The 14,982-nt window shown below is 50.4% G+C and overlaps 1 protein-coding gene across 6 annotated transcripts in view; it reads left to right on the top strand.

Moving 5' to 3' along the window:
• The window catches only part of Tub (TUB bipartite transcription factor), a 76,450-nt gene extending 62,229 nt beyond the window's left edge, over positions 1-14,221 (top strand). For 3 of the 6 annotated variants that reach the window (XM_055607430.1, XM_055607432.1, XM_055607431.1), the window contains 11 exons: positions 1,539-1,590; positions 1,949-2,111; positions 4,707-4,850; positions 6,515-6,682; positions 7,652-7,770; positions 8,555-8,752; positions 8,997-9,109; positions 9,807-9,924; positions 11,469-11,567; positions 11,683-11,854; positions 12,253-14,221. In XM_055607430.1, coding sequence (XP_055463405.1) covers positions 1,539-1,590; positions 1,949-2,111; positions 4,707-4,850; positions 6,515-6,682; positions 7,652-7,770; positions 8,555-8,752; positions 8,997-9,109; positions 9,807-9,924; positions 11,469-11,567; positions 11,683-11,854; positions 12,253-12,386 — 1,480 coding nt within the window. In that variant the 3' untranslated portion in view covers positions 12,387-14,221. Of the gene's footprint in view, positions 1-1,538; positions 1,591-1,948; positions 2,112-4,706; positions 4,851-6,514; positions 6,683-7,651; positions 7,771-8,554; positions 8,753-8,996; positions 9,110-9,806; positions 9,925-11,468; positions 11,568-11,682 lie in introns of all 6 variants that reach the window. The other 3 variants (XM_055607426.1, XM_055607427.1, XM_055607429.1) reach the window with 2 other exon arrangements.
• The last annotated feature ends 761 nt before the right edge of the window (positions 14,222-14,982 follow it).

Raw genomic sequence — 14,982 nt, 5'->3', positions numbered from 1 at the left:
ACACACATAACATATTCAGCTTTACACAAGCATGCCTTTTTCTTTCTTTTAAAATATTGATTTTTATTTATTATTTATACAGCATTCTGCCTATATGCATGCCTGCAGGCCAGAAGCGGGCACCAGATCACATCATAGATGGTTATGAGCCACCATGTGGTTGCTGGGAATTGAACTCAGCACCATTGGGAGAACAGCCAATGCTCTTAACCTCTGAGCCACCTCTCTAGCCTGCAAGCCTATTTCTTAACACAGGTGTCTGCACACACCTGTTCACATACATGGGCCAGTCAGACTCTTCCTTACAGCCCCCCTCAAGCCTGATGCACTCAGGCCTGCTCAAGCATGTCCCCACCCACAGGTCTGGTTCATAGGCTCCAGCATAACTATGAGAGGCAGCCTGGGACTTCTGGGCCTCAGGTTCCACCTCCACCCCTGGCAACATCCTTAGTTGGCCTTTCATAGAATTTGAGCTTGAGGTTTCTTGATCTAGCAAGAAAGCTAAGTGATTTAAATTACCAGTTCCCTGTTCATTTTTTGCCTTTGTAGGAGGCAGGGACAGCCTTCATGAGGAGAGGCTGCCTGACTTAGGACTGGTGGGACTCAATGATCTAATGCTCTCGGTATATGTGCTGTGTCAGTGGCCAGGGAAGGGCTAATAACCATTGGCTGGGCTGTGCATGTGTCTACACTGCAGTTTTTCTCACCTAGCCCTGGCTTTGTCCTGGTTGGTATTTTAGCCTCTCCCAAATTAGGATGCTCTACCATCTTTAGGGGAGCAGGAGCTATGTCAAGACATCTCCTGTTCCTGCTCAGGAGCCAGGAATTTGGGATAGGGAGGTAGTCTGTCCCAGGGGACCCAGCTTTTTCCAAAGAGGGAGGAAAGAAAGGAAGAATCAGACGAGATGATGGTAGGGAACTGGCCAAAGCAAGTCCTGGCATGAAGGCCAGCCTTCTTGGGATTGGCTAGTGGTGACTGATGCTCCTGCCTAGGTGCCTCTGGTTGTCTGTCAGGCCTGGCCCTGCTCAGGGATCTGAAGGGGTTTCATCCTCTTCTTACTAGGGCCAGACTAGCTCAGAAATCCTCAAGGTAATGGAGGAGAATAAGCTACCAACATGGCAGAAATATGGCTTGGCCCTTTGTTTTCTGCTTGTTGTTATTGTTGTTATTTTGGGTTTTTGTTTGTTTTAAGACAGGGCCTCATGTAGTCCAGGCTGACCTTGAACTCAAGTCATCCTGTCTCAATCTCCTTAGCACTGGGTTTACAGGAGTGATTCACCACACCTAAAAAGTCTTGAAGGCTTTATTTAATTTGTTCTAGGGATCAGACCCAAGGCCTTATGCACACTAGGCAAGTGCTCTCTACCACTGAATGATGCTCCTCCCTTCTTATCTTGAATAGGTCCCAGATGGCAGCCTCCATTGTCTCCCTCCACCTCTGGGCACTATGATAGGAGTTTAAAAGATGGGGCTGGGTTCAGAACCACATCCTGGAGCTTCACTGGGCAGCTCTGAATCCCTCTCTCTCCCTCTGCAGTGTCCTAGATGATGAGGGCAGCAACCTGAGGCAGCAGAAGCTTGACCGGCAGGTAAGTGAGGCTGGGTCTGACGGGAAGGAGGGGTCTCAGCTGGGGTGTTGAGGAGCAGTGAGCCCCTTTTCCTTGGGTGACCCTGTCTGACGGGATAGAGAAGTGAACTCTCTCCTTTACCAGTTCTGTGTTGTTAACGCTACCCCAGTCCTCACCTCTTCTGCCAGGCTGGTAGCTAGTCACAGGAAGACAACAACATGAAGGAGGCCTGACCCAGAGAGGGCTAGAGACCCCAGTGCAGCTTCTGGAACCTAGCCTGGTGATCAGTATGCTCCTTTTGGCCCCACTGTGCGATCCCCTTCCTCCTGAAGGAAGTAGTGGGCCAGTCCACCTCTGTGTCTGCCTTGTGCCTCTATAGCGGGCCCTGTTGGAGCAGAAACAGAAGAAGAAGCGCCAGGAGCCCCTGATGGTACAGGCCAATGCAGATGGGCGGCCCAGAAGCCGGAGAGCCCGGCAGTCAGAGGAGCAAGCCCCCCTGGTGGAGTCCTACCTCAGCAGCAGTGGCAGCACCAGCTACCAAGGTACGCCCTGCCTTTGCCCCAGGGACAGTGAGTCTAGGGGATCCCCTGCTCTGGGGTACCATGCCGTGGGGGTTCAGGTGTGGTAAGGGGTAGTGAGGGCTCGGGAGTGGTAGGGGGTGGTGAGGGGTCAAGAGTAGTAGGGGGTAGTGAGGGGGCTGGGGGATTCATTTTGCAAGGTTTGCTGAATGCTGTGTTCAACTCAGGTGGACAGCTGAGTGAGGCAGGCAGAGACATCCTTAGCCTGGGTGTCCTGTTTGTGTTCAGACTGTCACCTCCTGAGCCATGTGGCTGGTTACATTGATGTATCGGGGAGTTCCAAGGTCCAGGTTTCTGACCTGAAGCATGTCCCCGAGATCCTGTGCCCACCAGCATTCTCTCCTGTGAGGAATTCCTCTCCCATCTTCCTGCCTAGGAGCTTCTGGCTTGCCCGTCTCCTTCCTCTCTGAGCTCTTGCCTACTCAGTATGTCTGGCTTCTGACCTTAGCTCGCTATTCCTGGCTGAGGACTCCTCCAGCACTTCCATCCTTACACTTAGTTTTCAGCAGAGCCCAGTCTGTGGGAATTCTCTCAAAGGCTCATTCTGCCCAGGTGCGACTCCTTTGCATCTGAGTGCCCAGGACTTTCTCCTTCTTACACTAGGTTCAGTGCCACAGGGCTTTGTGAGAGAGAAGGCTGGAAATAGGAGCTAGATGGATGCAGTCTTCACTGCCCTCTGCTGGGCAGGTGCCAGCCATGCAGTTGGCTACTCCCTGCACAGTAGGAACTGGGAACAAGGCATGGGTATCTACCTGGCTTTTGTGGGCCTGGTAGGAATTTAGCACTGCTTTCTTGTGTGGCTCATTTCTGACCTAGAGCCTCCAGCCACATTCAACTGTTTCAAGTGTCTTCAGCTCAGGGAAGTCTTTCTTCCTCTAAATCCTGGCCCAGTCCCCACTGTCTTTCCCATGTTCCATTAGCTCAGCCCTTAGCTCACCCAAATACCATCCCAATGCTTTAAAGGGAAGAAGTTAGGGGTCCTTCACCTGTTACATAAGTCTCAACTTGGCACACTGTCTAACGAAGGCCTCCTCCATACACATGCACACACCCTCTGAGGAAACCCCTTCGTTCCTGATAGTGAAGGCTGTCTCAGGGCATTTGCCAGTGCCAAATATGGCGTTAAGTACCTGACTTGCTATGTTGTGATTTCATCCAGGGAAGATAGCCACTATCTTTGGTCCTGTGAAGCCTGGCTTGCCTTTCATCATGGCAAGACTTGCTCATGGATGTGGCAAGTTGGTTATCCTCTCTTGCACTTACAAAAAAAAGAGGAATCTTCCATTGGAAAATGGAGGAAACCACAGTGTATTCCAGGGCCCAGCCTCAGGTGACTGCTGTTCCCTGCTGATATCAGAGTAGGTGAGGCCTGTGGGGGCCTTCCCCACGGGGTATACTGGATGCCTGTGTGGAGCCTGCAGCTTCTCTGGGACGCACGGTTTCTGTCCAGCTTAGAGTGATGGATGAACCTGAGAGCTACTGCACACCTGCTGTTTGACCTGAGCTCATGCTGCTGAGCCTCCCCACTTACGTCCCTAGCCTTAGCTACCTCGTGCCCTGCCCTCTGCTGGCTCTTGGTGTTAATGCAAGGAAGGGCTCACTCCCAGAGGCAGTAAGGGAGTGGCATCAGAGCTGACCATTCATGTTACACGTCCATGAATCTCATAAACACGCGATGAAGGGCTGTGGACCAGTAGCTGTGGGTGCTGAATGAGCAGACAGGTGCGTCTCTGTTCCCACGGAGCTTCTGGTCTAGGGAGAGAATGTCGGCAGGTACATGGTACCTGTGTGAGGGAGGTAGTGGCAGGGTGCTGGCTCTCAACTAGGTGTGTGTGTGGGGGGGGCTTTTCTGGAGCTTCCAGGAAATCAGAAGTAGGAATTAATTAGATGGGAAGGACAATGCAGGCAAGGGTCCCATAACATAAAAGGAGTATGACTTATGCAAGGCACTGAGCCAGCCTGGAACAGCTGGATGCATGCTGGGCGGCAGAATGTGTTGAGGTTGAGGAAGGAGATGGAGGAGCCTACCAGGTGGGAGGCTGTTGGTTGCCACCTGATGAGCATTCAGAAACTGTTTTGAGTAGATTAGGGTCCTACTATGAGGAAAGCACAGAGGACAGCAGCTGTGCTTTTCCTGATACTTCCCTGCTGCTGTACCTAGCTCTTTGTTGGACAGAGCCCCTCCTGCCTTACACAGCTCCCATGGGTTGGGCACCCAAGGCCTCTGCAGACTTTCTGGAGTGCCTTTCTTGGCTGTGGTCTCTCTCAGAAGATACAGTCTCCGTGTCCTTCCCATTCTCCATGGGAGTCTCATGACACCCTCCTCCCACAATACTTGCCCAGGCTCATAACAGTTGGCTGACCTAGAACTTTGGTTCCTAGCTGTCAGCATCATTGTAGTAGGCTGAGGGTCTGCCCTTGACCTTTGCCTGATTGAGATGAATGGGTTGATGATGTGGGGGAAGAGCCATACAAGGGCTGGGGTGGGGACTATGGGCAAGTGGGAGATCTGATCTCACCCTACACCCATTTTTCTGTTTTGGGTTCTCTCCTGAGCAGTTCAAGAGGCCGACTCACTTGCCAGTGTGCAGCTGGGAGCCACCCGCCCACCAGCACCAGCCTCAGCCAAGAAAACCAAGGCAGCAGCTGCATCAGAGGGCCAGGGCGGGGACCCTAGGAAGGAGAAGAAGGGAAAGCATAAAGGTTAGCTTAACTTCTCAGCCCTCCCAGAGGCCTGGCCTCACTGTGGGGGCGGAGTTTACCCTCCTGACTTCAAGGTGGCATAGCATGAGCCTTCTCATTGAATGTGATCTCAGGGTGACCACCAGTAGGTGTTGTCTTGCACATGAGTACCTTGGCTAGTTTATGGGTGTGTAAGGCCTTGTTAAACTGCCAGGAACTGAAGTATAGCTTAGCTCTGGCTCAGGACCACCCCCTTCCTCTCCGCCTACCCCTGTCAGAGCTCCCTCCATCCAGTCCCCTGAGCCAGGATGCTCCCTTTGGCAGAAGCTCTCTGCTCCTGCAGCAGTTGCTGTCAGCTCTGCCCTACCATATAGAGTTTCTCCAGTTTCCTTCCCTGTCCCCAGGACTCCCAGACTCACGGACCAGTGTGTTCCCTCTGTTCCAGAGTCTAACAGATCTTTAGGGAATCTGTGACAGTGATGGTGGCCACTTCTTCAAGTCCTGTTTCCTGGCTACTATTTCATCAATCCTTGTTCATGGCCATTGGTTTCTAGGCTGCTGTATCACAGTTGGACAGTAGGGTGTCAAGGATTGTTAGGCTTTTGGAGCTGGCTGAACAAAGCTCAGCCAGGCAGAGAGGCTTCTACCTATAGGTCAGCTCTTGTTTCTGTTACTAAAGCGGAGGCTCCTTGGGCAGGAAATGTAAAGAAACCAGGCTCTGCAAGAGTATGACAGGACACAAGGGATGGAAGACCATGTGCTTGGGAAGGTGGCTAAGTGTCAACCAGAGTCATTGAGGGAGGACCCTGGGTTTTTTTTTTTAATAATTTTTATTTTTTAATATTAATCACAGGTTATTTACTTTGTATCCCAGCCATAGGCCCCTCCCTCCCAGTCCCACCCTCCCTCCCTCATCTCCTCCCTGCCCCTCTCCAAGTCCACTGATAGGGGAGGTCCTCCTTCCCTTCCATCTGACCCTAGCTTATCAGGTATCTTCAGGACTGTCTGCAGTGTCCTCCTCTGTGGCCTAGCAAGGCTGCTTCTCCCTCGGGGGGGGGGGGGGTCAAAGAGCCAGCCATTGAGTTCATGTCAGAAAGTCCCTGTTTCCCCTTACTAGGGAACCCACTTGGATATTGAGCTACAATGAGCTACATCGGAGCAGGGGTTCTAGGTTATATCCATACATGGTCCTTGGTTGGAGAAACAGTCTTATAAAAGACTTCTGTGAGGGCCCTGTTTTTAATGATGCATGTGAATGTACATTTTAATGATGTATGTGTGTGCCTGTGGGAAGAGAGAATACCAGCATGTGTAACTTGTGGCTGGCTGTGTTCAGGAGGGACCACTGCCTTCAACTATGGTTTGGATTGATCTTGTTTTCTGTCTTGTTCTTTCCACTGTGCAGTTGATTTTGTAGATGGTTACTGTCTGTCTTAAGGATGTGGAGTATTTCAAACCAACCCTTGGCAGTTATCTGGGGGGGAAGAATGAAAGAAACAAAACCCACATCCCTTTACAATTTTCCAGTTACTAACAGGCTGATAGCAGGCATTAGTTTTTTAAAAACAAGTTTGCAAATGAGGTTTTACAAAGGGTCCCATCACCCATCCCTCCCACTTCATAGCCACCTGAGAATCCAGGCTCTCCTCTCCCTCTGGGCGTAACTCAGGAGTATCTGGCTGCAGGCACCAGCGGGCCAGCAACTCTGGCAGAAGACAAGTCTGAGGCCCAAGGCCCAGTGCAGATCCTGACTGTGGGACAGTCAGACCACGCCAAGGATGCGGGGGAGACAGCAGCCGGTGGGGGCACACGGCCCAGCGGGCAGGACCTCCGTGCCACGATGCAGAGGAAGGGTGAGCCCCATGGGGGCCCAGCTGGGACCAGAGCTCAGTCCCAGGTTCTCTTCCCCAGGAACACAACCTCCTTATGTTTGGTCCAGTCCTTCCCTGGACTTGGGGGAGGAGGAGAATTCTTGGAATCAGATGAGCAGTTTGGGGCCAGGACCCCTGATGAGGCCAAGTTAAGAGAAAGAAGTATGAGCTGGGGTAGCCTACCTGTAGTCAGACCTGCCTGTAGCTCCTGTGAGCCCAGATTTACTACAGATTTCTTTGCCTTTTGCCCTTTGAAAGAAGCTGTTCATTTGTCTGCTGAGCTGATGCGAAGCAGGGCATAGCCTCCCTGGAAACCTGCTTCCCAATTCCTCCATTATGAGCCCTAAGCTCAGGGAATCCTGGGAACAGCCTTGCAGATCTACACTATTATGAGAAAACTACTAAAAGACTACTTCATGAGGAAAGAACTTTTAAGGCCACTCGGGGTGGCATTATAGATCAGGGAGGGCAGCTAAGACAGGCTCAGGGCAAGCTGGGGAAAGCACTCAGTCCCACCCACAGACTGAGTGGTCAGAGTCTGTGGCCTGTGTCATCTATGGCCTTCAGTCAGAACTAGAAATGAGAAGTGGAGGCTTCTTGTGCAGGTTCAGCTCAGCTCAGGCTTTGATACATAAGAGACAGGGATGATGTAACTGCTAGTGAAGAAGAGGTACAATGTGGGGACTGAGCTAAAATTGGGTGGTGGGAATGCATCCCAAGGAAAATCGTGACAAGCCCCAGTTTATGTGTGTACCAAAGAGAACATGTGTCCTTGTATGTGTCTGAATGCATGGGAGTACTTACAGCAGTGTGAGGGTTTGTGCAGATGGCTGTATTAATGCCTGGGTGTTGGTGAGTCAGTGTCTAAACGTGCATCTACATGTGACCACCTATATTTTCACTATAAACATGTTTGCTTGCTCATCCCTCCCTGTTCTCTGCTCACTACAGGCATCTCTAGCAGCATGAGCTTTGATGAGGAAGAGGATGAGGATGAAAACAGCTCTAGCTCCTCCCAGCTAAACAGCAACACCCGCCCTAGTTCTGCCACTAGCAGGAAGTCCATCAGGGTGAGTGAGGGAGGAGCCTTCATCCCCTGTGAGGCTGACATCAGTCATTAGGTCTGTCTATGGGTTGTGTTCTAAAACACTGACCAGAAACATTTTGGAGAGGAAAGGATTTATTTGGCTTACACTGTCAGGTCACAATCCGTCATTGAGAGAACTCAAGCAGAACCTATGGAAGAACAGTGCACACTTGCTCACTTCCAGGCGCATGCCCAGGTAGCTTTCTTAATCAGCCAGAGCCCACCCTCTTAAGGATGGTGCCACCCACAGTGGGCTGGGCCTTCTTACATCAAGACCATCCATCATAAACATGGCCACAGGTCAGTTTGATCTGGGCAAGCACCCCCCTTCTTTCTCCTTGGCTCTGCTGTCAAGCCATTGAACTAGGATATGAGCTACTTTGTGTATGTGACATCATGAGGTGCCGGCTTTCCTTGGGTTAGGTGTCTATATGAAGCTTCCCTGGCTGGGCTCTTCTGCTTCTCCACTGTGCCTCTGGCCTGTTCAGCAAAATCAAGGGGCTAGGATGTGGGGAGAGCTGGACTTGGGCAGGATGGCCTCCCGAGACCCTGTCCTTACCCCTGACCCCATCTCCAGGGACTACTGAGGAAAGGGAAAATCTAGAACATAGCTCCTGACCCTGAAGCAGGATGGCCACATCCATATCCCAGGGATACTGCCCTACCTCACCTTCTCCTCCCTGAATCAGGAGGCAGGCTTTTACCATAGCCCACCAGTCTGAAGTATAGAGTCTTTTTATTTAGGTTTCTACTCTTCTTCTCCATAGGAGGCAGCCTCAGCCCCCAGCCCAGCAGCCCCAGAGCCACCAGTAGATATTGAGGTGCAGGATCTAGAGGAGTTTGCACTGAGGCCAGCCCCCCAGGGGATCACCATCAAATGCCGTATCACTCGGGACAAGAAGGGGATGGACCGGGGCATGTACCCTACATACTTTCTGCACCTGGACCGTGAGGATGGCAAGAAGGTGAGGTTCCTCTGGGCATGTATTTTCAGTGTGAAGGTCTAGAGGCTACAGTATGAGGGAAGCTCAGCGCTGACACTGGCCTTTCGGTTCTTCAGGGAAATAAGTGTTCTGTGTGGACTCATGGCTGTCAGTGCTTGTGTGTGTGTCAGTGCTTGTGTGTGTGTAGGGAGATGGAGCAAGATGTGTGAGAAGCCACTATAATTGGGGATTTTATCTGCAATGTGACATTGCTTTGCTCTTTAAGGTGTTCCTCCTAGCGGGCAGGAAGAGAAAGAAGAGTAAAACTTCCAATTACCTCATCTCTGTGGACCCAACAGACTTGTCTCGGGGAGGCGACAGCTATATTGGGAAATTGCGGTAACAGTGCTCTCTCAGAAAGTCAAGGGAGGGAGGGGCCCAGAAAGACTTCTGATGTCTCTGAAGGAGATTCTTTCCATCAAGTCCAACCACAGGCCAGTCTGAGCAGCCTTCAGTCAGAAAAGACTAAGCTGCTACAGGGTGTTGTATATACAGGCCCAGCAGCATGAGTGACAGGTTAAATCGCTGCCAGTGATAGAGGCCACCATGGGAGAGTTGCTTTGGCTCCCTGATCAGAGCCAAGGGAAAGGGCTGCAAAGAAGGAGGTGAGGCAGGGAGGCCCTGAGTGAGGAGTCACTGAGCAAGAGTAAGATGTGAGTAGCAAAAGCTGGACGTAGCCCTGGAAAAGACAGAAATGGTCATTCTCCGAAACATGAAGAATCCTCTCTGGCCTCCTAGATGCCACTCTGCTAACTTTCCAAAAAAAAAAAAAAAAAAAAAAAAAAAAAAAAAAAAAAAAAAAAAAAAGCAGTGCCACTGTCCCCTCCAAGAAACCCATGAGCCCTGACTCACTCCCTGGATTTCCTTCACTGAAATGAGATGCCCTTTCAGTTGACTGCTTGTGGAGTACCACCACTGTGTCCCCAGGTCTGCCCTGGTCCATCCCACAATACTCTGTGGGCTTCTTATAAGAGAATGGGCTGTCCCATGCCATGGGGAGAGGTATACAAGCCTGTTGGTTGTGTCTTTCCTTCAGGTCCAACCTGATGGGCACGAAGTTCACCGTTTATGACAATGGAGTCAACCCTCAGAAAGCGTCATCTTCTACACTGGAAAGTGGAACACTGCGCCAGGAGCTTGCAGCTGTGTGCTATGTGAGTCCTCAGTTCTAGGCAGACATGAGCCATAGTGCCCAACCAGGGGCTACCCCACTTACCTTGAGAAGTGCTCGACCAGGGGCTACCCAAAGTCTTCTGCAGACTGACCCTGTGTGGGACAGGGGCCTAGACCTTACCTGTCTTCAGGGCTCAGGCCACAGCAGGCTAACTGCCTGGGGAGCTGTGGGAACTACCTGGCCCTGAAGCCTGACTCAGAAGGCTCCTGGACAGGAGGAAGTATAGCGTTGGGTTCCTTTCTGTACTATACCCACAGCTTGCTGCTACAGCTGCAGTGCCAGGCACTGCATGGATCTAGAGCCTTTCAGAATGGTTTCAGAACTGAGATTCTGTTCCCTCTTTGATCTGGAAACTGAAGCTTGGAGTTAGGGCACATGCTAACATTACACCAACGAGAACAAGGTTGGAATATAAATACATGAGCATGCTTTGTTATGAACTTGGTTTCTTCATTTTTAAAAGTAAAGGACCAGTGAATTTGGCCAGGGATATTTCTCAGGGACTGTTAGGACTCCTCAGCTATTTCAAATGATCCCATAGTGCCACCTGCTGGCAAGTTTTAGAGAGGCAGCCTGAGCCTATCTATATTCCAGGTACTGTTGGGACTATGTCACTTAGGATAGTAAATAGAAACAGTTAAACCCTTATGGCATTTACATTTTTAGTAAAAGATAAGCCACAAAATGGATGTGAGTGAACTCTATATGTTATTTCTTTCTCTATCTCTATCTCGGTTTTTTGAGACAGGGTTTTCCTGTGTAGCCTTGGCTGTCCTGGACTTGCTTTGTAGACCAGGCTGGCCTCTAACTGACAGAAATATGCCTGCCTCTGTCTTCTGGAGTGCTGGGATTACAGGTGTGCACCACCACACCTGGCTGAAATAAGTTCTTGATCAGTGCTCAGAATTAAAAATCAAGTAGAGATATGGGTCTATGAAATGTCAAGATGTATGTGGACCTGTAGGAGTGATGGCAGAGTGGGTCCTGTCAAGGTGACTCTTGAGAAAAGATCACAAGTGAAAACCAACTGTGTACATGTCTGTGGAGGGCAGATTGATTGCAGAAGAGAGTTAAGGTAACAAGAAGACTAAGGAATAGGGACCAAATCACATAAGGCCCTGAAGGTAGAATAAGAGTTGCCCAGCACATCCTTTAACAGGACTGACAGTGAGGGTGCTATGTTGAGGACAGATGGTGTGAGGAGAGCCCAGGGCAGAAACAAGGAGTTGCAGAAGTGGCTGTTTGGTGACTGAATGTATAGCTGATAGGAATTGTGGATAGGTTAGGAATGAGCGGTGACTCCAGTTCACTTGAGTGAGTGTAGGTGCTGACCTGCCATTGGCTGGAGCAAGCTGGGCTGTGAATGGGAGCACTTTGGGCTGTGCTACATCTAGAGGTGACTATTAGACTGGCACATTTGATGTTGCAGACATTTTATGGCTCTTCGTCTTTACCAGTCTGGCCCAGTCTCTCCATAGGCAAACACTTCTAGGTAGCCAGCACTGAATTCTCTTGTTTTCCCAGGAGACAAATGTCCTAGGCTTCAAGGGACCTCGGAAGATGAGTGTGATTGTCCCAGGCATGAATATGGTTCATGAGAGAGTCTGTATCCGTCCCCGAAATGTAAGTCCTACCTAACACTTCCCTGGACCTCTGGAAAAGATTCCTCTTGGGGTGGTAATGATGCCAAGGCCTGAGTCTGCCTCAAGTGAGGCTTCCTGTCTCCTACCCCCACCAGGAACACGAGACTTTGCTAGCACGCTGGCAGAACAAGAACACAGAGAGCATCATTGAGCTGCAGAACAAGACACCAGTCTGGAATGATGACACACAGTCCTATGTACTTAACTTCCATGGGCGCGTCACACAGGCTTCTGTGAAGAACTTCCAGATCATCCATGGCAATGACCGTGAGTTGCTGCCCCTGTTTTTGATACTGAAAATATGGTACCCAACCCCCATCCCCAGTCTGGTCCACACCAGCCAGAGTGACAGGATGTGGGAATATGGCTTGTATTATAACTTTCTCCCTGTAGTGATTAGAGCCCTGGCCCTAGATCCTGTGTGCCCAGCTGTGTCTGGGGCTTGGGAACATCCTTTAAATGTGTATCTTTTCTTCCCTGTACCCTGCTGTCTGTATGCCTCTCCCCCCTTTACCCTCTTGCTCCTTAATCCTGTGTCTTCTCCCGGGCTCTTGTTTTTCCATCCTTTGTAATATCTTTGGCACCTTTGCTTTTCCTTCCCTCTTGTGGCCTGTATCTTACCTGCTCTTCCTGTCTCCACCATTCATGCTTGTGCATGGTCACAGCGGACTACATCGTCATGCAGTTTGGCCGGGTAGCAGAAGATGTGTTCACCATGGATTACAACTACCCGCTGTGTGCACTGCAGGCCTTTGCCATTGCACTGTCCAGCTTTGACAGCAAGCTGGCCTGCGAGTAAAGGCCCCCTCTGCCTTTAGGGTGGCCCAGTCCGGAGTGGAGCTTGCCTGCCTACCAGGACAGCCCTGCCTACCCTCTGTTCATAGGCCCTCAGTGGCCTCTCTGGCCTTACCAACCAGAAGCTGGCTGTTCTGCCTCTGCTGCTGAAGCAGGGGAATAGCAAATGGGTACAAGGGAAAAGAGTATTTCTGTGCCCCAGGGTCAACACACATACCCAGTCTTGGGTCAATACCCGGCCGCAGTCATATTTGCCATACTGGGTAGCCTCTTCAGCTGGAGGTACAGAGGGAGAGGAAGCACAAGCAGGGCTGCTGTGGCCTAGCCATCCACTCAGCCTATAAGTCAGAGGATAATGGGTGTCCCAGGAGATAGGGTACAGTGTTTGGATAGGGTACTTGAGCTTTATGTAGCAAAGATCCTGGTCAGCAGAAAGTACTCCCACTTCAAAAGGGCCCATTAGGCCTAAGGGAAGTTGGGAGATGGTAGGGATAGGAGAGTGGCAGGACCTTACTAGGATTGCAGGGACCTGGCTGTGTGAATTAACTGGTAGCTTGGAGTGCTAGCTCATTCATTGCTTCAGATTTGCCCAGTGATTGCAGAAGCAAGAACCCAACCCTCAAGGCCAAATTCTCTGAATGGATGGGGGTTAGAGAGCTCGTCTAGTAGGCTCCCTACATAGGGGTCTTTGATGTTGAACAGCCCCAGCACAACACCTATGACACATACATGGGATCTAGGTCACCATTTAAGTGATGGCATGCTTCAAGAAGAATGTCCTCTCTGGGAAGACCCAGCTCCCATTGTTGCCAGCATCCCATGATCAGTGAGGGCTGCATGCCATTCTTAGAGGAATGGAGCAGGGTGGGAAGAGCAGAGGATATGTTAGGGGCACAAGAGAGCCCAGAGGTGATAGATAGTACTCTGTGTGGTTCACCAAAAGCACTGCTGATCCCTGAGAACTTGTCTCTTAGTTACCTAACTGGTTAGTGGCAGAGTCCAGAACCTTAAGTTCCTTTGTTCCCACTGTTGCCCAGAAACTAGACTCTCTGGCCTTCTGGGGTCAATTCTGCATGCCCTCTCCCTTCACACAATTCCAGAGACCCAAGACCCTCAGAGTTAATGTATAGGCTGAAAACCTTTCCGTAGGGAATCAGGCAGTTCCCTGTTGAAAGTTGTCTGAGTTTTTGTACACCATTCTGATCTGATGTGGCCTGTGCGTGGCCCCTCTATGAGGGCTTCAAGCTGTGTACAGACCTCAGAAGGACCATTGCACACTTTGTATAGATGTTACAGGCAGCCCGAGGGTTATGGGGCTGGGCCTGGACATCCCCTCCACTGCCACTTTTCCTTGGATAGCACCACTCATCTGGTGGGCTTGGGAACTCCCAAGCGCTTGCCCATGTGTCATTTGTGAGAAGCTTCTTGCCTAGATGGATAAGAAACCAGTGGAAAGCAAAGAGCATTTAGCCACTGCCTCTTGCTTTAAAATAGATATGCTTAGAAAAGCTAAGTAGAAATTTTTAAAGTCATGCTTCGAATATGTGAGTGAGGCTGTACGGGTAGGAAAGCTGGATTGATGTAAATGGAGTTAGTACTTCAAAAAGACCTAGAATATGTTCCTATGTTGGACACTCGAAGTAAGGCACACCTGCTGTAGCAGGATCTGACAAACCTGAGCCATACATGCCATGAGAGGACCCTCCAGTGAGTTAGCCTTTGTTTACAGTCTAGTTTCTAGAAGGCAGTAGGACTTCCATGCTGGGACTAGCCTATCTCCTGATGAACGATTACAGTGCCATCTCCTTCCCATAGTTCTGTGTTTGCCCCCCCCCCCCCCACACACACTTTATAAGAAATCTGCTGACATTAGAGGTGATAGAAACCAGGTCTTCAGTCTGGTCAAGCTCCTTCTCTGGGTTTACAGTTTTAAGGTTAAACAGGCTGATTCTGTAGTCTAGCGAGTGGAGGGGATCCTGGTGGTGAGAGTTTAACTGGAAGCACAATGGAGAACTCTCTTGGCCTCTGCTCTCTACTTTAGCACACAAAAAGGGGTATTGACTATTTGAATATAATTTGGTAGCACCAGGAAATAGGCTGAACCTTGTAGCCCACTGTGGAGAAAAGCAGCCTCAGCACAAACCCCTCTATTGGGCACTGAGTGTCAAGACCACCCTCACAAGGTCAGATTTTAAGACTCAACTCCTGGTGACATTGCCTTTTGCCTGGATTCAGCCTCTGCCAGAGTAAGATTTCTTACCCTTCATACTTCTTCTCCTAGTTTGTCCTTGGCTGGGCAGCAGATGGATGGGATGTAGTCTGTATGAGTGCAGGACAGCTGGAACTTTAGGCAGCGCCTCTGTATGCTACTGGCTCTAACCCTACAACCTCCACCCTCTGCTCCAAACGGTTCTTCGCAGAGTGGTGCTGTTAGCTTCCCCATCTCATCTCCAAGTCTAGCTTTTTCTGTCCTTCTGGCTCCAAGGTGCTCTGTGTCCATCTGTGTGTGCGTGTGGTGTGTCTCTGTAGGAAAGGGCAATCTGCAAACAATCAGCAGAAGCTGACGATCACATCAGGAAAAGAATACGGAGGCAGTTGTG

Source organism: Psammomys obesus, unplaced genomic scaffold (genome assembly GCF_907164565.1).
Source record: "Psammomys obesus unplaced genomic scaffold, mPsaObe1.curated_primary_1811, whole genome shotgun sequence".
Lineage (NCBI taxonomy): Eukaryota > Metazoa > Chordata > Mammalia > Rodentia > Muridae > Psammomys > Psammomys obesus.
Note: the sequence above shows the minus strand (reverse complement) of the source record. Positions and strands in the feature narration are given on the sequence as shown.